This window comes from Sander lucioperca, chromosome 5 (assembly GCF_008315115.2).
Source record: "Sander lucioperca isolate FBNREF2018 chromosome 5, SLUC_FBN_1.2, whole genome shotgun sequence".
In the NCBI taxonomy this organism is placed as follows: Eukaryota; Metazoa; Chordata; class Actinopteri; order Perciformes; family Percidae; genus Sander; species Sander lucioperca.
The window spans coordinates 44,014,923-44,037,652 of NC_050177.1; the positions used below are offsets into that span (position 1 = coordinate 44,014,923).

At 43.3% G+C, this 22,730-nt stretch overlaps 1 protein-coding gene across 4 annotated transcripts in view; it reads right to left on the reverse strand.

Annotated features, from left to right (window-relative positions):
• Positions 1–22,730, reverse strand: part of epha4l (eph receptor A4, like) — a 57,183-nt gene that overhangs the window by 19,460 nt on the left and 14,993 nt on the right. For all 4 annotated transcript variants that reach the window (XM_031283601.2, XM_031283599.2, XM_031283600.2 and 1 more), the window contains exons 4-6: positions 13,660–13,815; positions 6,760–7,095; positions 140–264 (exon numbers count right to left, since the gene is read on the reverse strand). In XM_031283601.2, the coding sequence (XP_031139461.1) occupies positions 140–264; positions 6,760–7,095; positions 13,660–13,815 (617 nt within the window). The remainder of the gene's footprint in view (positions 1–139; positions 265–6,759; positions 7,096–13,659; positions 13,816–22,730) is intronic.

A 22,730-nucleotide genomic window follows, 5' to 3' on the forward strand; every position in this document is an offset into this window, starting at 1 on the left:
ACAGATGGTGAGACAGAGACAGAAACAAAGAGAGAACAATCAGATGTGGTGTGATGTTCTTACAGTCTTTTGAAACGCATTGCTATTCTTTTGGAAATTCTTTCATCGGCAGAAATTACATCTCCCATAGGACCCTCACCTTCTCATAGTACTTGACCTCATACTCCAGGATGACCCCGTTGGCTCTATCCGGTGGCTGCCAGGCCAGTGAGATGGTGTGTCTTGTGATATCCTTCGCCTGGATGGAAGTGACTGGAGAAGGAGCTAGTGAGATGATCAAAGAAAGACAGAAAAAGCTATCTTAGCCCAGTGCTTTCTCCATGTCTGTTTAGTGTTGCTCTCCTAAATCCCCCACTCTTTGCTCCTGCTGGGAAAGTCAAACAGTGGGCCATGCCACAAGGCAATCACTTCCATTTGTCTTTGAATTTGGCTTCCATTCAAAGTCAGAGGCGTTACAGAGCTGTATGGCCACAAAGCTGAATTGCCAACGCTAGAGTGTATGGCAACACACTGAACTAATGGTTGGCATCAATAAAAGTGATCCAATTTCCTCTCGGCTGACGCTAGCATCTCAGCCACTTTTCCTACAAGCTGGCAAAATAATGTCTAACTTCATTTTCTGCAGATACTCAGGTCACCCTGGGAAACCTTGTGCTGCTACAAAGTACGCCTCAGAAAGCTCGAAATGAGCTTAACGCCTTTGCTTTTTTTGTCTTCAAGAGTGCAAATCAATTGGTTTTCATTAAAGCTCCAGTGAGTGATCTTATCTCAAGCCCTTTCTGCTGCAGCTGATAATGAGGCCATATTTCAAGCAGCCGCGCTATCTGCGTTCAGACGCCTTTAACATGTGAAGGTTAAAGCACAGATAATGGCTTACACTCGTCTCCTCCCTCCAGTGTGTCACCGCTGCACAAATCAAACCTATCCTCAGGGAGTGTGACAACGCTAAAATTGGGTCATACACACTCTTGACGCTACAAAGAGAAATCCATAGGCGGAGGAGAGATAGTGTTGTAAACAGCGAAAGACTCTTCCACAGATTGAGTTTTGACCAGAGAAGAACATATATGGTCGGGCAGGTGGAGTTATAGACTAAAGAACAACAGGTTACACGGATGAACACACAACTCAGGTATAAAAAGAGCTCAAACACAAACACGCACACACACACAACTCCAGCACTTCCTGTTGGAGATTAAACCCCCTCTCGCATTAACAACTAGTACCCTCAACAACCAAATAACCTCAGTCATCTATTCTCCACAGAGCCAGAACAAAGAAAAAAATATTCCACTGATGTCCAGGTAGCGTTTTATTGTTGCTTCTGCGCTTACAAGTTCACAAGGAGTGAATCTTTGACCTCTGGTCCTCAGTGATATTGTAACCTTACTCGTTCCAGACCATCTGTCTTTTAAAAAATTACAGTGGGATGATTAATGAGGGGTTCACGGTCCACCGATTATGATTGCATTATCTATGACATTATATGCATTCTCATCACTTTGACCAGGGGCTCCAGGGAGCCAAACCTTTAAGCTAACGCTAACAAAACCCTGCTTTTAGCCGGGGATTGAGTTCAAACAGGCCTGGAATTCAAGCACCAGTCTCGGATTGAATTTCAGCGGGGTGAAGAAGCAGTTGGGGGGGGGGGTTGTGACTGGTAGGGGTTGAGATGGAGAGGGATGGGATTGCAGACATCTCTTGGTAAATAGATTAACCGAAGGTTGTGTAATCCTGTTGGCCTAATGTGTTGCGTCTCCGTTAAACAATTAGATGGCGGCCATTTGTATCCCTCCGATCAATCTTACCCGGCAGCGAGAGCCAATTTGAAGGGCCTCCTGGGGCTGACCGGGGACGCATTGACTCAGAAAGAAAACCACTAAGGGGTCACAGGCCTTTGTGCCCCCGAGGTAATCCACACATCCATCTTTCCTCCAAAGATGACAGATATGGCGATTTAATCGTGTTCGCCTCCTGTTGTTGCATTTTTATTTTTCCCCCGACTAATATGAGGATAAAGATGAGTGATTTTCTGAGTGGTCCCTTCTGATATTCTATAAGCAAGAGGCAAGCCAGACACACGATGGGTGATCCATCAAGGCCGAGTTTTCTTTTCTTTTTTTAAGATAAATTATTACGAGGAATGCCTAAAAAGCAATGTTATGTAAAATGTTGTCAAACCATGCATGCACCAAGTGTACAGAGCTGATGCAAGACTAAACCTGACATGTCTATCTTGAGTAGAGACAAGACTAACCTGAGACTGCAACTTGGGCAGACCATGTTAGGCAAGCTGGCACCTCTGTCGATGAATTTAAATATATGGGACAGATCTGTAATTTCTAACTGCCTCCTGAACGCGTGGGCAAAAAACGCTGGTGGAATAATAAGTGTTAGACGCAATGAATATTCAGATCTCATTTCTGAATTGTGCGCTCCAAAAAAACTCTTTCACAGCCTGCAACACTTGTACACACACAAACACACACACATGCAGTACACACACACACACACACACAAACACACACACACACACACACACACACACACACACACACACACACACATACACACACACACACACACACACACACACACACACACACACACACACACACACACACACACACACACATACCCAGCAACAGGACCTCATTACACAAACAGAAAGATAGAAATTCACATAGAAAAACACCTAGTACCATTATCTCACACAGACAGCAAAAAAATCAATCATTGTGTCACCTATGCATACATTATAATGAGTAAAAACCTGGCAGAACCACATAGAGTTCTGGGTTTAGTCCCACAGGACAAAAGTGGAGGTTGTGCGTCAGTTTTTTTGCAGACATTTGTGAGGTTTTGTCTCTGCATGGAACACAGCTTGTTACAGTTTTTCTTGATTGCTTTGATGCAGCAGTCAACTCAAACTCCACATTTTTCAAAACAGTTAACACACAGGCCGAAACAGTGGCACTCATGGGCAAAATGACACATTTTGTTTGCAAAAGGCTCTAACCATGCCAAAACATTTAAAATATGCAACAAAAGCTAATTTTGCCTTCAAACAACACAACTTGCAAACACGTGTATGAGCTCTTCCAATCAACCATTACACAGTGGACAACAAAATACAAAATACAGCACTCAGTGGGAATCGGTGCACCATTGCTTGTCACTGTAGCCTATTACTCTACTCAGCTTTCATGCCAGTGCCATTTGTTGTCAAATTTGCCTTCTTGCAAAGAATTGGATCCAGAATCAGAAATGCTTTGATGCACATTTTATTGATTCCATTGATTCTTATTTTCAAACTGTGGCTGAAAACTGAAATACTGTAAATATAACACAAAATACATGTAAACCAAAATAAAATATATTAGAGTATAAGAAATTAAGAACATAAAAATAAAATATCTTACAGTAAAGTATAAACATCTATTACTGTAGAGTATAAGAAATAGCCACTATTGATACTGAGTCTCTTCTGTCTTGATGATGGGGCCACATGGCCATGATTAATAACGTGATCAATAACAGTTGCCAAAATTTCATCAGCAACCTGAGCCCTTCCAACTATACCTCCACCTCGCACTCGGACTCCTCTTTCTTGGACCCCTCTACCTCTTCCCCTCACTCTCATCTGCCTTTGACCTCTTCCATCCATGTTGGCAAAGAACAACACAGACGCTGCACCTTTAAGGTCTGCAGACTGATTGAAAATTTGTGTGAAGGAGTGTCAAACAGGTGCTTCAGTGATTTCATACTGATATAGGTAGTTTCTAATAGTGAGGAACAGATGGTATCTGTTTGGTTACCATAGCTAAAACAATGGAGTTTGGACTGCTTGAATGACATCCGTGTTAACTGTTCTGCAAAAGGGTGGGGAAAATGTGTCAATCCAATGAGAAAGGGTTAACACATTTGCAAGCGGTGTCTTCTGCTCTGCTGAGACAGTGATGATGAAAACCGAGTGGATCCCAGTTTCGTTAGGCAGGTCAAAGCAATCAAGAAAAACTGTAAGTGGGCAAGTTTGTCCCTGCGAGTATGTTCATCAGAAATTATTTGTGTTGCGAGGAGCAGCTGTGGTCGGCGCGAGCAGTTGCACGAATATGCGATCGATTACAGTTTGACATTAAAAGAGACAGGGGCCGGGGAGCACATGTGGTTGCCAGACTGGAGCCTGGTTGCCAGATTGGAGTTGTCGTTTTTGCCGCCGCCGAGGAAAAATAGCTGAGGAGGGAGCCGTTTTTCAGGGTGTCGAGAAAACAGCTCCTGCGTACAAGATCCTTTTCCCCGCCTATAAAGCCTGCTTCCACCTCCCAAAACACATTTCCACATGTACGTCTGTCCGATTTGCCAGAGAGATGGAAACTCACACACATGTGCGCTGACAGAAGTGCCCACACACACACTCTCTCATGCACTAATTCACTTTTAGTCACCTAAGCCTGCCAAGTATTTTGTATTGAGACATAAACACCTCTCTTTCTGACTCTCTCTTTCCCTCTTTCTCACACATACACACACGAACAAAGTGCTTTATCCCATGAAGGGGGAAAAAAACATCAATTTACAGCCAGGGGTCAGTTCAAAGCCTGGACATCCCCCCTCTCTCCCCTCCCTTTCCTCATGCAGTCCGGGCGAAAGGGTTACACCCCGGCTGATTTACGACAGTGGAATTGTTCATGGCGAGACACGGAATCTGACCTCTTCGTACACACACGCAAATGTATGCCTGGTCACAGATGCATGCACATGCAATCAGCAACACTCATGTCTTAATTTTTGTCTCCAGGCATATTTCTCGATTTTCCTCACACTCAAAAATACATAAGCGCTCCTCCCTTCCAACCTGCCTACCTCACTTCTTCCTCTCTAGCCGAAATCTGAACTTTTATGGAAAGGTGGTGGCAGGGGTCTCTTTTCCACAGCGCTTATAAATCCTAATAAAGCTATCATAATAAATGTGTAATCCACAGTGTCTGGATGAGGGGAGGCGATACAGAGAGAGGGACAGCCACAGATGACTGGCTGGATTACCAGCGGCTGAAACCAGAGCTTCCAAAGCCCCTACCGAGCATTAGCAGGAAGAATTCCAATCAGTCTGGAGCTATTCTCTTTAACACGCACACACATGCACACAAATTAGAAGAGACACACACACCCAGAGACACATAGGACATTGTTTGAGAGGCAAATGTAGATCATCTCCATCCATAAGCGTACAAACATTCTGTATAACACATTTTCTCACTTTCAGCCAAGCATGCAGTCAGTTCTGCAAATGTGCAAACTCACACACACAAACACACACCATAATAGAGCTTCCAGCTGCAGGCTTCATACAACTAATCCTGGGGAACAGTTGTGAAACATGCACCAGTGACGAGCCAAAGGCAATATCATCTATATCTTACAACTTGAAGTCAGCAGATTACCCTGGAGCTATCTCAGGGGGACATCACTGTGTGTGTTACTATGTCTTTGTTTGAATCCATGTGTGAGAGTGTGCACTTTGGAGTTTTAGCGCAACTCTGCTCCAGTGTGACCATACTGACATGCTATCACGAGCCCTCGGCCTGGACTCCAGGGTGTGCTCCATTACAGCTCCCACACATGCCTGTCTGGCAGGACTCGCAGAGCTGCGACGCAGCTCTCCCACAGGCAGCACATCCATTCATCTCCATCTTCCTGACCCCAGCTGATAAATCAAGTCACTGTGTCCTTAGATTGCCAGTCAGAGCCCCATTCATGATATTCACTTTTCCCAGGAATGGAAATTAGTGATAAAAAAACCGACACAAAAAGGCACTTAGCTTGCCACCCAAGAGCAGAGCAGTAAAGAAGACCATGGTAATGATCGGCTATAAGCGGAGGAGAGCAAGGAGCGATGAAGAGAAAGGGCCAGGGTCGTAAAATCCATTTGCACAACAAGCGGTTACAAAATGGCTAAATGGCAAAACAACGGGAGGCTTTGCACGCACCTCCAAGCTAGAGGGCTCTTCTCTAGCTCTGAAGGAGAGGCTGTATTCATGGGTGTGTTCTACTAGACTATTTACACACACACACACACACACACACACACACACACACACACACACACACACACACACACACACACACACACACAATCCAACAACATTTGTAATGAAGCCTCCACAGATCAATACAACTTATCTAATTCATTAGCTTGAGAGCTAAAAATAGCACATTTCCCCTATCTTCAGCTTAGGCTTCTCATGCCTAATTATGCAAAACTCAAGTGAAATATTGCAGAATATCATTTCCCACTGCAGAGAATCCATCATCCTCCTCGGCAATCATCCAGCCTTAGCCCAAATTGTTAACAGCTTTAATAAACATGTTTTGACACACATATTGCCCCCAAAAAAGTACTTCAAGCGCTCAGTCTAACAAACCTGTGCTACAAAAAACTACAAAGCTTCTCTGACTGCATACACTCTATCCATTGCGTGCTCACACAGACAAGTCAAGTTACTGACCTGGCAAGTAAATCCATGTCTGGGTTTCTTTCACTTATAAGAGTTGACTAGTCTCATTAGCAACAGGTAACTGGTCACTTATGCAAAGCCTTTAACACTAAGCTATTGGATTCTTGCAAAAAAATATTAGCTACCTAAAGCTGCACCTCAGGGCAAAGCTGTCCAAATCAGTATTGTTCCTGATGGCTTCACACATCCACTTTTTCCCAGTCTTTTCAGACCCACTCACTCAAACCACCATTGGTCATCTTACCAGCCTGGTTGGTGGTGACGGTCACGGACACAGCCTGTTCCGGCCCAGGGCTCTGAGGCGATACTCCGTTCACCGCCCAGACCTCAAAGGTGTAGTTGGTGTGGGCCTGCAGCTCGTTGATGGACACCCTGGTTCCCTTCAGGCTCAGCTGCTGGGGGCTGAAGTGAATGCCGTTGCCGCAGGGCTGACAGCGCCGGCCGTCGGGCCCGCAGCGCTTACACACCACGTTGTATGTCAAGTCCTGGCGTCCTCCTGAGCTGAGGGGCGGGCTCCACTCCAGGTTTACCGAGGTCTCGTTCACATTGGAGATGAGGTGGGCGGGTGCCGACGGAGGGCCTATGGAGGAGAGTTGATGTTATTACCAGTAGTGGCAAGAGGCCAAAGCAGGTCCAGAGTTGCACTAATATTTATTATGGTAGTAGAAAGAGACACATTATTTCTGTGATCACATGAAACAATACAAAGAAAGAAATTTGAACAAACTGGTGATAGTAATTTTAACAATAAACTGATTCTTTCCCCACATACATAAGATGGATGTACATGTATAATTGACTGGGTTGTTCCTTTATTGAGAGCTGAGGCTTCTTGAATTCCCTTTTAATGTCCTGTCCATTACAGCGAGGGAGGATCCAATTTCACCTCAGTTAATTCAGCATGTTAACTGAAATCCAATAGGCCAGCAGGTTTCTTTCCCATTCATATGTCGAATCAGCTGGAGGTGGCAGAGCGCCCGAGCCTGCTGCTAACAGTGGGGCTTCATGGCACCCACTCAATAACTTTCGACAAAGTTTGCTTTGGACCCTGTTATTAAGTTCCTGCTTTGATGTACCGCTGTGGTTTTATATGAGGAGCAGCTCTACAGATATGTGACGCAAACTCCCCTGCTCCCCATCAGTTTCAATTAACATGTCAGTACTATTGTAATTAATGTGTTTTTCTGCATTGCTTTCAAACATAAGCGACGGTAATTGACTTAACTCTCCCCCTTTTTCTCTCTCTCTCTCTCTCCCTGTCTCTGTTTTCCCTGTCTCGCCCACTCTCTCTCTGACTAATGAAGCGCACGCGAGCGGGCTGGGGGGATCGATGCAGGGTGAAATATGAAAGCTAGTCAGCCCACAGACGAATCATTTCACAACGGAAATTAATTATCAGTGTTATTTTTGGTGGAGCCGAGTGGCAATGAGTGATTTCACAGAGACACAGAGAGCAGCGGAGGGGACAGTGTGTGGGAGTGTGTGCACACCGTTACCCTAAGGAGGAATAAGTGCGCTTTGTTGCCACATTATTGGAGACATGAAGTACAATTTTACCTGTGATGCACAAAACACTCATGCTGTATGTGTATGGACTGTATGCCAGCATTAGTCTTGCAGATAGTGGTAAATGTTTAGGGGAAGCTAAGGCTGTGAAAAGAGATGGAGAAGGACAGAAGGAGAAGACAAACACCGTCTGTTCATCCAGGAAGCAGAAAGCCCCTGATTAGTATGGAAGGAGCAGGGTCTGGAACGATGGAGGGAGGATGGTGGCGGGTGTGGAGGAGTGTCTGTTTAACTGAAAATGACCTTAAGGGTCACTAACAGCATGAAGATGAGAGGATGAAGAGTACACTGTGTTAATATTAGCATCACTTAACTTCTCCTTACCAACAGCAGCCGATACTATTAATAAATTCTCATTAAAAATGATGATAAAGCTCTGCCTCCCCGCCTTTCCCCCGATTTTTCTCCTCCGCAGCCACTTTTCCTCCCTCACTCTTTCACCTCATTCTCTCCGTTTGCTACTCAGACAATGAGAACAAGTTACAGATGGGGTTTCTAAATTAAGGTGCCTACACCCAACCGTCATTATAATAGTGCCTTTGTCAGTGTGCTAGGTTCAACTAACCTCTATTCCCTTTCAACCCTCAATAGTGCGCCGTCTGAGTTGAACTATAAAGCCATTACTCGGCTGTTATCTAGACTTATAGCATCATAAACTTAGCATTACAAAGGTAATATGAATGTGAATGTTTCCAGTCGATGTCTAAGAAGGCATGTGCTCTTGTTCTTCTGTTCTTGTCCACGAAGGGATAAAAAAAATGGAAATGTCATCCCAATTGAAGAGAATTGAAGATTTGTTATTTCTCACTTACAGACATGAATAAAGGAGGTTTAGGGAATTAAAGGGATAATTTGGATTTTTCCAATTTGGAAATGGGGTTGTATGATGTTCTTATCCATAGTCAGTGTATTACCTACAGTAGATGGCGGTTGGCAAACCCCCAGTTTGTGGATTAGGCAGGAGTACCGGCACGGAAGCTAAGGAACATACTGCTGTGGACGGGGGGAAGCAGCAAAACATATTTAAGCCACCAAAAAAGGCCGACCTAAGAAAATCAATATATATATATATATATATATATATATATATATATATATATATATATATATAAAGTTAAGTGTAGGCTATATTTAAAATATTTTCACCACTTTACCTTGCTACTCTACCTTTCGGATGGGAAACAAAGCCGTTATATCCATCTGCTGTGTGTTTTTGTGAGACTTTGTTAAATTTAACTCTTTAAAAACAGTTATGTGTTAATAAGTGAGTTTTAGAGGAGTTGGTAGGCAGATTTTTATTTCCTTTGGACAGAGCCAGGCTTATGCTAAGCTAATCGTATTGTCTCCTGGCTCTGGCTGCATAGTTAGCATATAAACATAAGAGTGTTTTTTCTCATCTAGCTCTTGACAAGAAAGCAAATAAATATATTTCTAAATATGTAGAAGTAGTTCTTTCATGTGACAGTAATGTCCTTTAAAATGTACAAAGATATGTGTGTCGGCAAGTGTGTGTTTAATCCCCTCAGAAAGATTATTTTGTTTGATTGTTGCTTAGACGAGAGTTGCAACAGCGCTATCTAACTTTATGACTGTATAAAGTATTAAACACATTCCACCATGTGTCAGTATTCCCCACTGCATTCCACACACACACACACACACACACACACACACACACACACACACACACAAAGTACCTTTGGCTGTACCTGTCGCTCTCCCAGAATGCACCGGTGGGAGCAAGGAAGCGTGGGAGAGCCGTCAGCTATGACTGACACCCGGTAATTAATCCTGAGAGAGAGAACGGCGGGGGGAGATGGGAGCAAAACGCTCACACAACCTTCGTACAATGTTAGCTCAACATAGCCTTAAAATCCACACTCATTATTGGTGGATTCCAGAGGGAGACTTAGAAGTTTCTCCTGAAGAAAGTTGGTGATTTCATTTTCCCTCCTCTCTTTTTCTGTTCATTTGTGGCCTTGCAATTCGCTCCGAGCCTTGTTTCTTTATTTCCTGTCGCTCCTTTGCTTCCATCTCTCCCTTCTTTAATCCTTGTCATTTTTACTCCATTCCCATACTCCATCTTTCCTCTCTGCATGCTTCTACCCTCTTCCGCTCCTCTCTTATTTCATCCCTCTTTTCTTCTGTTTCTTTCTATCAGTAATTGTTAGCAAAGTGTTGTGCAGGGCCGAGGTAGAGAGCAGGCTAAATTGGCCAGAACATTGACCCTGCTATTACCATCCGGCTGGGATTCATTCAATGCCCCCCTCGAGTCCTCTCTGACCTGCCTTCATTCCTGACTCCATCCCTCCCTCTTCCTCTACCAAACCACCGCTAAGAAAACTGAGCAAAATCTGAGAAACACATCAAGGGCCAACAGAAACCCCAAAATGGAGAACACTCCCTCCTTATAGCCTGAACGCAGTGGAGCAGCCAGCTCCCACGGGTGTCTGTCCCTGGTCCTCATTACTGCCCTTAGGTGTATGTATTCATAGTCACCCACGTTTATTCATGTACATTGCCTTTTTGCCCTGAACATATTGTAATATTGTATACTAAACTGTACTCTTTTGAGCTGATTGAGCTGTAGGGGATGTATGTTCTACAAATATACTTAGAATCTATGCAGACTATATGCTAAAAGGGTTTTGTACAGTTGCCTATGGATGTCATGGCGTACGTAACAATTGAAAAATTGAAATATCTTTATCTGTATTTTCTTACAGCATGCAAAAGTGGTCTACAAAGAAGTGTAAAGGCACCAACAACAAATATAAGATATAATTGATAGCAAAAGCAATGGACATAAGCCAGGACACACAAAAGCAAGACAAGAAACCTCAAAAAAGTGGTCAAAAAAGATTGTTACAGCAAAAAAGAAATCTGTTTTTAAAAAGTAATAAAACACATTTATCTTGCCAGGTTCCTCAAGCAGATTAGTCCAACGTATGGGAGGTAAGTGTGTCTTGTTTCAAATCTGGAAAGCGAGTGTTTTGATTAAATGTAGCACACAATAATCGCCGATCAAAAGAACAATTATCGCAAACGAGAAAAGATACAAGACAGGCGCTGAAGGATGGAATACAGCAGGAGTAACAGGCCAGCACACAAACAGTCACTGACGAAATCACACAACATCCAGTTTTAATCATCATCTTGCATCGCTAGACTCCGAGCTAAGAGAGAGGAAAAGCGTTTTCAATTACCCCCCTCCCCCCCACAGACTCATATATACACACACACACACACACACATAGACCCAATTACCAGAGATGCTGGCTCTTTCCCAGCCTGACCTTCAGCAAGGCAAACTGGGAAATGACTTTAAGAGTTTTTTTTTCCCTTCATCTGCTCTGTTCGTGACTCTGAGTGGGTTTTGAGCGAAAGAGAGAGAGTGAAAACAAGATGTGGATGAGGAGGGATGTGTGAGTGACAGCTGTAATTACAGAGCTCTAACATGTGGGTGAGAAGTTAAAAAAAAAAACGCATGAGGAAGGAAAACAGCAGACGACAGACAGGGTGAGAGTTCAAAGATCAAATGTTGACCGGCTGACGAGGCGGGAGCAAAGGTCGGTGATGGAGTGTAATGTTCAGTTCCTAACTGTGGAGTTGGGAACGTAGTAGAGACGGCATAGCGCGGTTATGTAAAAAAAGCCAAGTAATGAGCTTTGACAGCTGTTGCTTGCAGCAGCCATATAATGCCACGCTGACTAACAGGACAATAGGGACGAGCTTGAAGATCGTGCATTAAAAGAGGGTTAGTAACTATATTGATTAGTAATGTGTTTCTTTAAAAAAGTTTGTGATGTTTATACTTTTTTGTAAACTCTATGTTTCATGTTCTATGTGCGGTCTCCTGTCAAATAGATTTTTAATCTCAGAAAGGCATTGAAAGATGAATATTAAAAACAGGTAAAAATTGTATAAAAAAATAAACTGGTTAAAATGAGACAAATGACAATTGTCTGCAATGTTGCCGCTCCATCACGTTTCTGGAACAAATTCTCATTTTTCTACTTTCTATTGCCAGTTTATATGACACAAGTCCAATAAGTTGCAACAGATTCATAAAAGCTTTTCTACTTGCTGGTCCAAGTAAACGCTTTTAGTGTTTAGGGACACTTGGAAAAACAGTGCAAAAATAGCTCAGTAATCGGCACCAACGATGTAGCCAAAATGTAACAATCAAGGACCATCTTGTTATAAGTATAACTTATATCCTTAATCATGAAAATATTTAACAATAGAACGTTGTTTATGATGTTGCATAGATGCAATGCAGAAGGGGAATAATTAGAGGCTGCTCAGTTAGACAGTGACGTGTTGGGCAGGAGGAGTTCGCCTGCTCGTCTGATTCCATAAACTGTTTTGCCGAGTGATGAATCCACAGGAACTTGACAGATCATTCGGGCCAAAACACAAGCCAACTATGAGCTAAGCAACTAAACAGATGTTTTGGTTGTTAAAATTGTTTTTATGACACACTCTCAAACACAAACGTCTGTCATAAGTATGAACGCTTTTATTGCCCTGGGAAATGAGAGTGTAGGGCTTTGTGTGTTATGTGGGTTTTCTCTGTTTGTTCTCTGTGGATATTTCTACCAGTATGAACTCCCAGTTTCATGACTCAGAGAGCGAATGAGGTTTAAAAAAGGAAGAGGTATCATTAGGCAGCAGGATTGTTAACAATATTTGTTATCACAGGCATGGGGAGTCTGGTGTAATTCACCAGTGGTTGACTCACACAGCCCGAATGGAGCAAAGTGCAGACACACTGAGAAATTAAAAAGCTCTTCCTTTAGCTTGATGCATTCCTGTATTTAGTCCTCCTTTCTTTCTACTTGGCACCTTACCCTCTTTCTCTTTCACATCTTACTCATTCTCTGCATACATGTCCAGCTTTCCGTCTGCCCCTTGTTTTTTTTCCAACATTTTTGTCACCTCCCTGCGTCTCCGCTAACGTCTTATCACTATTTGTCTTCCTCTATCGTTCTCACCCTCCTCTGTTGTTTTGCTGCCTCTCTGTGAAAGACCGAATCTGGGATGCAGCGGTTTATACCCTCATTAGTTCTCTGTCACTGTGACTGATTACTAAGTACCACCTGGAATCAAAAGACACCTATTAAACCAGCAGCCGCCTGCTTTATGTGTGTGCAGAAAGGCTGTCTCTGTGTGTGTGAGGGGGTGATTCAGGTTGACATTGCAAGAGAGCGAGAGAGAGAGAATCCATGGCGATGTTTAGGCAAAAGCAATCACTCTGTGTGTGTGTGTGTGTGTGTGTGTGTGTGTGTGTGTGTGTGTGTGTTTGTGTGTGTGTGTGTGTGTGTGTGTGTGTGTGTGTGTGTGTGTGTGTGTGTGTGTGTGTGTGTGTGTGTGTGTGTGTGTGTTAGGTGTTCTTTTCCATAACAGCATTTTGTTACTAATACAGTACACAGAAGCAAGCAAAAACAAATATCTGAAACTGTTCACAAATCACTGTAAATCACAGCTCGTCATGGCTTACCAATCAAATAATAACTGTATCCTAGGTATTGCTATGCATTACAACAATGTACATGTTACATGTAGGTGTACTTACGGCTGCAGGGCATGGACGCCGGGTCCGTTTCAGAGCGGAAGTATCCCTTGTCGCAGACACAGGAGGTGGATCCCTCCCTGACAGAGTAGCTGTGGAGTGGACACTTGGCACAGGAGCCATCAGTGGCCAGAGCACGGTAGTAACCAATCTTACAGGCTGAAAGACAAGGACACAGAGGAGGTTTTTAGTTGTGACGTCAAGATGAAATACAAGTATATCATGTACAGTAGAGCTATCTTCAGGCCCGACACCACATTAACCTGCATAGTTACTGTCGAAGCCCGACCCAAGCCCAAACCACGGCAGCAGTTTTTGGCTCGACCCTGATTAAACACCTGAATTTCCACTGTAAAAAAACTATAGGTAATATAGGTATATAAACAAATGCATTACAAGCTAAAGTCAACTACAGTTTTTTCAGTGTGGTAATAGAGATTTGTTACACAATCTCCTACATGCACCTTGTCAAATGTTGAGCACAGCCCAAACACTCATGCCATATAAAATAGTGATTGTATAACATTTCTCCTCATTAATGAGAAGTTGGAGTTTGGGGACTGTTCTGCAACTGCTGTCAGTGACATGATTTTCGAACAGCAGCAAAAAATCAATAAGACGATCAAATGTTGATTCTCAAATTATGCATAACTGTAGGTTATTGATTGTAGCACAACACATTCACTTTCAACTAAAAATAAAATAAAATTATTTTTTTTAAAACACCTGGAAATTTGCATGAACCTGACCCAATTCAAGCCCAGGGAAATTTTGAGAAATCCAAGCCTGGCCCGATGGGTCGGGTTGGCCCCATAGGGTTTGGGCAGAAAATCAAAGCCCTAATGTAGCCTACAGCTCTTTTATACTAGAGAGAAAGGTTCTAGAGACTACTAGCATGTTAAGGGAATAGTCACCAAATCCATTAGGAGACATCTTCTAGGAACTATGAATGTCTGTACAAAATTGCATGGCAAGTTGTTGAGATTATTTTAGTCAAAAGATTGACTGACTGACATTGCCATCTCTAATAAAAATCCCCAGAAATGAATTTGGAACCTACATCCAGGATATGCATCACACACAAAGTTAACATACAGTAAGTGGCTGTCTGAGGTTTTGGTAATAAGGCGATGCTTTCCAATGAAAGACAAGAAGAGATCTTTGTGATCTTGCCCATTTTCACCCAATTAGCAACAAGAAAACAATATGTTGCCCAGAGGCTTCTATCCTCCCTCCCTTTGTCTTCATTTTCCATCTTTTCACCCCTTTCTCCTTTCTCACGAACCTACAGATCTATTATCAAAAGCATCAGAACAGGAGTAAAGGGTGCTATTTCCTCTGACAAAAAGAGAAGATCAAATAACTACCTCTAGTCTTTTTCACAAATTTAAGCTATGCTCAATTGGCAAGATTCGGAGCCACAATGAAACCAGAGCCATTGGCATTTCAGACCATTTAACAAATGAATGCCACCACACTTGGCACACCAGGAGCTCTGTTACTCTCACAGGGCTGTTTTCGCCCAACACGCATACATCTACACACACCTCAGTCTGAAACGGTAACCAAAGTGACACTTTTCCTACTTTTGGCGACAGTGCTCACCTTTCTTTTAAGTGACAGTTTGATTGGAGGGCTCGTGTTTCAAGGAGTTTCTCCCTCGTCTAACGGTTTCTATAATGGCCGGGGAAGCATAGCGGGGTTGTGTTTCACCCTCTGAGCACTGAACCAGAAGAGGACAAAAGAACAATTCTCTGAGAGGTGCGGTTCACACAGTCACAACACCGATTGGACCAAATAACCTGTCAGTCAATGAGGCTGCCATGTGCTCGGCAGTGGGTGGCAAATGGTATTGGGGCCGGATGGTCGGTGGTTTGAGTTTTGGTAGAGTGGGCGGTGTGTGTGAATGTGTACGTATGTGTGTCTGTCTGTCTTGTTATAATGTAAAGACCCATTGGAGACAGATGGGTATATTCATACCCAATATAAATCAGATATAGTCTACAGGGGTAAAGCAACCCCCATCCCTGCACACACACACACACACACACCCAAAGTCTTACTGTCTTCACAAGCATATACAAAACCCAGATTTAAAAGTGCATTTGAAAGACATGGATTCCAATGCCACAGTCATAAGTACATCAGGGGACCCTACATACAAAAGAACAGTCACATAAACAAACTCCTATGTGTTCACCACGCTAAAAATCAAATCAATGCCTATCCACACACACCGTAGTGAGGAGGAAGTCCGTCCTCCAACAAAAACACACATTCTACCAACCACCCGACACACTCGCAAGTACAAACAAGAAAATGAAATTCACAAACCCCCTAAAATATCGGGAAATCCCTCTCTTGGAGGTGTAATAAAGTCAGGCTCTTTGCCCCGCAGCCGCTCTTCTCCAGCAGCTGGATTAGGGTAGCGCGGCTTTAACCGGGCTAGCTGCTACCTGCGGAGCCATTCTTTGCCCGTTCGCACTCAGTCAATCAGGGCTAAATCCCTGCCGCTTCACTCGCCGACGCTAAGCTAAGGGTCTCTTTGATTGTAACCTGCAGGGGTGCGTGAAGCCTCCATTTCTTTTCTTCATGGTTGCAAAAAAATAAAAAGGAGGGATTAGTTGGGAGGTGCTTTGTGTTATCTCTCTATCTTTAAAGCAAGCTTTTAACGGCCAGTCTCATCACTCGAGACAGAAGGACACTGGGATTTGTGGGTATTGTTTAAGAGGTCGTGAACGCTTCAGGTGACAAAACAAAAAGTTGCTGTTCGGGTTTGTACATGTGCGCTGACCAGGAAAGTGTCCAGAGTTGAAAGTGGGGTCAACCAGCTGTTTTAGGACGATGCCCCCTTGCTAAAAGCTGAAGGGAGAGTTAATTGAGTCCCATGCTTCACAGCCTTTGGGCCTGAGCCTCTTTAAAGTCACACAATCTAAGAGCGGGCTACCTCAAACTGTGAACGATTGATGAGTTTTTCGCTCGTCAATTATTAAGCTGTCCCAGACTGACCCCAGAGTCCCCACAGGATGTCCCAGAATTCTTTGCCCAAACTCCAAATCCCCGTTTGCCATAGACAAGCTCTAGCATCTTCATCTGTGGTTTAAAACTCTGCATTTCAGAAATTGAGTTTGAAAATGTGATGTCAACATATAAGGGCTTGTTTATAGCAGTCACTGCCCTGCAGAAAGGAACAGTCGAGGGAAAAGAGAGGTTGATATCCAAGTAAAGCTGGAGAATTTGCTTCCTATTAGCAGTGCGAGTGTGTGTGTGAAGGAAGAGACCACAATAGTGGGTGGTCTGAGGGACCGTGGCTTCAGAGAGGAATCTCCCTTAAGACTTGCTGGATTTATCACTGTCCGGGCCAGCCCTGGCAAACCCACACACAGACGCAAAAACAGACTCACATGAACACACATGTATTTAGTTTTTATGGGATGTGAGCTGAGAAGCCCTCATCATATCATCTCATATAGCTCTCAAACCCAATTTTTCCGCACCATCTTTTTTATACTGTCTCCTTTTTTGCCCCGTCGCTCTCTAACTCTCCTGCATTATTTTTTTCTCGCTCTCATTCACCCTCTATCTCTCTCTCCCACTCTCATAGGCTTTCTCTCGGCAGGCCTCCTTTCAGACAGAGAGGGGTTTGTCAGGTGCCAAATCCCTGAGCTGAGAGATCAAAGGCAGACAAAGAGACTGGTGACTTACTGTTCTATTCTGGAGAGGCAAAAAATGGAATTCCTTATAGACCGGGACATCGCATTCTTCCGCCTTTTCTCCCTCAGCAGCTCTTTCACTCATTCAATCCTCCTCTCTGGCTTTAGTCTTTTTTCCCTTTTGTCAGTCTTTCCCCCGCCCCTTCCCCATCCCTGTTGACGTTTGGAGGAAAGGGGGTAACGAGGGTGGAGGGAGAGGGTTGTGGGAGTTAATGAGTAGTTTTGTCCGTGTGGTGGGGATTCTGCTGGCTGAATTGGATGCACCCCGTGAGGGGAGGGGAAAATGGGAACTTCTGTTCAAGACAAAATCGCCGACGCAGCCATCTGCAAAAAATAGGAGTGCACAAAAGCTAATGATACAATGATAGCTACCCACACGCGAGCTAACTAAAGCCCAGCTAAGTTTTCCACTGAGTGGCAACAACCTACACACAAGGCTTTAAACAGCCGTGGATGCTCCCTACACTGCTGCCAAATAAAACCACATCTACCCACACACCCACCCGCTGTAGCCCACCTTAAGTGACCTGCATGCAAAGCCTGATAGGCAAGCTATTCTGCAGCCTACACAACAAAGTATCCAATACACCGGGGATTGAATGCATGAGAGCAAACTTGGGCTACAATAGCCGTCCAAAAAACCCCAGGAATATAACACCCAGCACACGGCACACAATAACTAGGCCTGCCCAGGCAGAACAATTGCCTCTCTTAAAATGAAAAAAAAGAATTAAGTTCAAACTACATCATTTTCCCTCCTTTCAAGCCTGCGCTTTATCTTCTTTGGGTGATGAAAACTCGGCCACTCTTTTTTAGTCATAACAAACAGTGAGCACTCTTCAGAAGAGCAGTCAGAGGCATCCTTACAAAGGCACTCTTTCAAAAAACGAAGCGATCAGCTTTCAGGACCTGAGGGCAAGGAAAGTCTCTCCTTCTCCTGCACCTTGAAGAGCCAGCGATCTCTATTCAACCTGCCTTTCTGACATATCCCTCTGCCTTTGTGTCTCTTCTATCTCCTTTTTCTCCCTGTAGAAGGCAGTGTGTTGCTCAGGTGAGACTCCTGCTAGAAAGGATTACTACGGTAGTCCAAGAGTGCTTTGTTTACCCCCCAGCTGCAGTCCCTCAGCTGGATTTAGTCTTAGATGTATAGACTGTCTATTCCTACCCATACACACATATAGATAATAAAAGACCAGCCACATCAATACACCTGAGCCACTGGAATATTAGCAGGGATAACTAGCTGCTGGCCGTTAGCATCTGTCACTGGAACAGCAGGAGAGTGGAGCAGGTTAACTCATTAATTCCGTCACTGGGGATTGTTAATTACTTCCAGCCCTGACGGCGACACGAAGCCACACGGCCAGCGAAACCCATCAGCATGATGGATGAGGGACACACGGCCACCGAAACTGATCACGATGATTGATGACATACACTCGTCACACATCTTGACCTTGACCTAGAGAGAAAAGGTCTCTATCTTAGTGGTACCGTCCTTTAAAATGTAAAACCAAAAAGGGTCGGGTAGTGACATCTGGGTTGACATCCTTACTAGTGTTAATGAAGGCCAAGAACAAAAGCCAGCGAGGCTAACAATGTTAATACCACACAAGCCAACCTTGCTGACAATCACCGCAGCTTTGCTAACGATGGCCAGTGCCAGGGGGTGCAGGAGTTGCCAGCAGTTTGTCTGTCAAATGATTTATAACTGTATTTTCAGCAGCACCGATCCATCACACAAGAACCACCCACGACACTGCCCTAATTAAAATGTCTGTACCTGACACATAGGAGCACCAGTCAAAGAAGCAAATGAGCAAAGCATGTTGTAAAAATGAAAATTACAGCAAAAGTAGACCCTGAGAGCAGACAATTGTTATATTCAGTATCATTATAAAGCCATCAAAACGTTTGAGCAACCAACTTTTCTTGTATGCTGATTTCTTGCTATTTTGATACAAATTTAACAATTTTAACAATTTCCTGCTCCAATTTTTTAAGAGTGAACTGTGTTACCACCAATATTGCCACTGTTTGGATTGCATAACTAATACAATTGTCATATTGTTCTGAAGACTTCCTGCAGACTAAGGTCTCCACGTTCTTATTGACACGTAGGCCTCAACTTCCTCCCTAATTCCTCTAGCTTGGCCTTAAGAAGGAATATTAGTACAATGGTTATATCGCAGAAATCTAAAGTATTCCACCCAGCCACTCCTTAAAAAAACGAGGCCAGGGTACTGAAGGTGATTGTAGTGAAAAGAACGAGACAGTAAAAGAAAGCTAAAGAAATGGACAGAACAGGGGGAGGTACAGGCAGCAAACACATCCATCTTTGTTTGGTAAAACTGTTTAATTTGGCGAAGTTGGGTGGGGGCCACTCAGATTCCACCTTTGCACCCATGCCAGGTCCTCAAAGGTGGCACCATCTAAAGCCGGGCATGGCACCAACCCACTATAAGGACCTTTTGTGAGTTAAGATTTGCACAGCAGGTGGATAATGGACTATAATTCAAGGCAAACAAGACAGAGATATATACACAAAGACAGACTCACAAACCTCTGCACACCTGCACACTCTTATGTATGCACACAAAGCCCTTCAATGGCCCTCTGGACTATACAGATGCACTTTGCAATGACATGCATGCATGCAAACTTACACAAAGACACACAAACACACACACCAAACGTGGTTTGTGTTAGCAGGGTAAGCACAGGGACATGAGCACAGCAGCAGCGACAATGGGAGGTAAACAAACTCAGTCAAGGTATTGTCTTGGTCCATTTTCCCCAAGGTCTCCAGGGGCTCGAGTCTCATGTTGGACATGTGGGTGCGTCTGCATGTGTGCGCGTGAGCAGGCAGTGTATCTAGCTTGTTTTCCTGACATTGTTTACAATGAAAAGAGCTGCATTTCAATTCAATTATGGAAAAAGAGGCAGAGAGGTGGGAGGTGGGGGATTATGCTAATGTTGTGCAAGGGGACACTCACATCGGCACACACCGCTAAACAAGTGGGAGAGCTGAACTATTCTACTTGCGGCGAGTCAAGGAGAATGGGGCAGGAAAAGGGAGAATGTGTGAGGAAAACACACACACTAAGAATAGGTGAGGAAGAGGAAGCGATAGGGAAGCATGGAGCCTCATATCCAATTTTGTAAACAACTGTAAACCACATGTCCCACTGTAGAACATAACAAATCACTGAAATCCCCCACAATGCAACACAAAATAGTTTACAAAAGTTAACGTGGTAATTTAATTGTAAAGTAGGTCTGGACAATATGATTTAAAATCTGCATCAAGATTAGGGCAACAACTAACGTCATATCAAATATTGAAAAATTAAGAAAAAAAACAGTTTTTTGATATTTTTACTAACAATAATACTGTATGTTAAAAACAAGTATTTATTCATTTAAAAATAATTATTGATTATTTTAAGTGATTAATCGACTTATCAGTTTTTATCATGATAAGCAACCAACTAGGGCTGGGTGATAATGATGATACATATCGTCCAAACAATATACAAATGTCTCCTGTATATTTTTCTATATCATTTCCATCGTGATGCCGAAAAGCCAGCGGCCGAACTGCGCTACATCAAAATATACGTCATTTGGACAACATTACAATTACAATACATTCTGATCCTTGCACCTTTTGTTTATTTTGTGCTGAAGCTTAATACAGTGAGAAAATACTCTACTAAATACTACCTTTCATTTTAATTTACACAGGAGCATTATTTGGTTATTTCAGAACTATTTATTTATTGAATAACCACAAAAAAAGTGATATATATATATATCGCTATCCAGATATGTAAAGACCTACAGGTATATTTGGATTGAAGATTTTGGCCATATAGCCCAGCCCCATGACCAACTAAACAGTTCCGGCAACCTAATATTTATACATACATTTTTATGCTTCATTTCTATTTTCATGTTGCCTCACTTAATTGTAGAATGACCTGTTAATGATATTGGGATGTTTGGCTGATCAGTGTCAGTTTATTGATATGTATTTAAAATTTAGATGAGTAATAATAAATACATTTTAATGTTGGTTGATTCATAATTTTTTCAATTGAATAAATAGTGTAATTTATTATCCAGCTCTATAACGCCTTTACTGTTTCTATAACGCGTTTAGTGTTTCTACCCTTTCTGGCCGGCTTGCCACAGGTGTGTGACCTCAGGTGGCTACGATTGTATGATGTCATTACCACAAAGCCATATCACATTATGGGAAATTAAAACTTTACTTTCATATCACATAGCCTGGTATCCAGAAAAATGGAAATAAAATGGGTAAACCATTGCCTGCAGATGAGGACTTTCAAAAGACAAACAACCAGTTTGGAGAGCATGCCTGCTGGTCAAAGTGAGTTTTGGTGTATCTGCTACATCCCTGTAGTCAATGAAATAATAAATGCAAAACACTTTCAAACAGAACTCACATACAAGTGAGATACGGCACGTCAAATTGCAGTGCACACAGTCAACATTCAAGTGTGTAGAAACACACATACAAAAACTTTAATTACTATTAGTTGTCTGTAGTCTCGGGGGCAAGTTTAATATCAACCTTGCCGGTTTCTTAGAAGTTGCTTAGTGGGTTATGAGGAGGGGTTGGAAAGGGTTGACTTACGGGTGAAAAGGAAGGTATTTTTAGGTTGTTTGTTTAGGTAATCTACTTGTAGCTCCCAGTCGACAGCCTGTCTGGGGATTCAAAGCACCTTCTATTGTGCATGTCTGTGTGCGTGAGGGTGTGTGTACCAAGGAACACTGCACAACACCATCGTGTCTCTGCATTGTGTGTGAATGCATGCAGTTATATGCACTGTGTGTGTGTGTGTGTGTGTGTGTGTGTGTGTGTGTGTGTGTGTGTGTGTGTGTGTGTGTGTGTGTGTGTGTGTGTGTGTGAATACATGCAGCTATATGCACTGTTTATGTGTGTGTGTGCTCAGTCAGGGAACATAAAAACTTTCCTGGGTCACTAGCTTTTCAACAGCTCATGTCAGCCCAATTACGGTCTGCTGGTCTCCACTGTGGCTGTCACTGCTTTAACCTTTGACCTCTCCTGGTGTCACTCAGGCCTCACTCTCTCCAGACCACTTTCCCCTCCTCTCTCTTGATCTCTCGCTCTCTCTCAAAACAGAATTGAGGACATTGCTGTCGTGGAAGTGATACCCCCTCCGACTTGAAACTGCGTCAGCTTCTGTTCGCACGGTATGGCTTTCATTGGCGTTCGTATGGATGGCATTCCAAAGTTAGTAGCATATATGTGTGTCCACAAATGTTGCAGTTGGGTGTATGCTTTGCCCTCCCTAACCCCAGGCTAGTTGA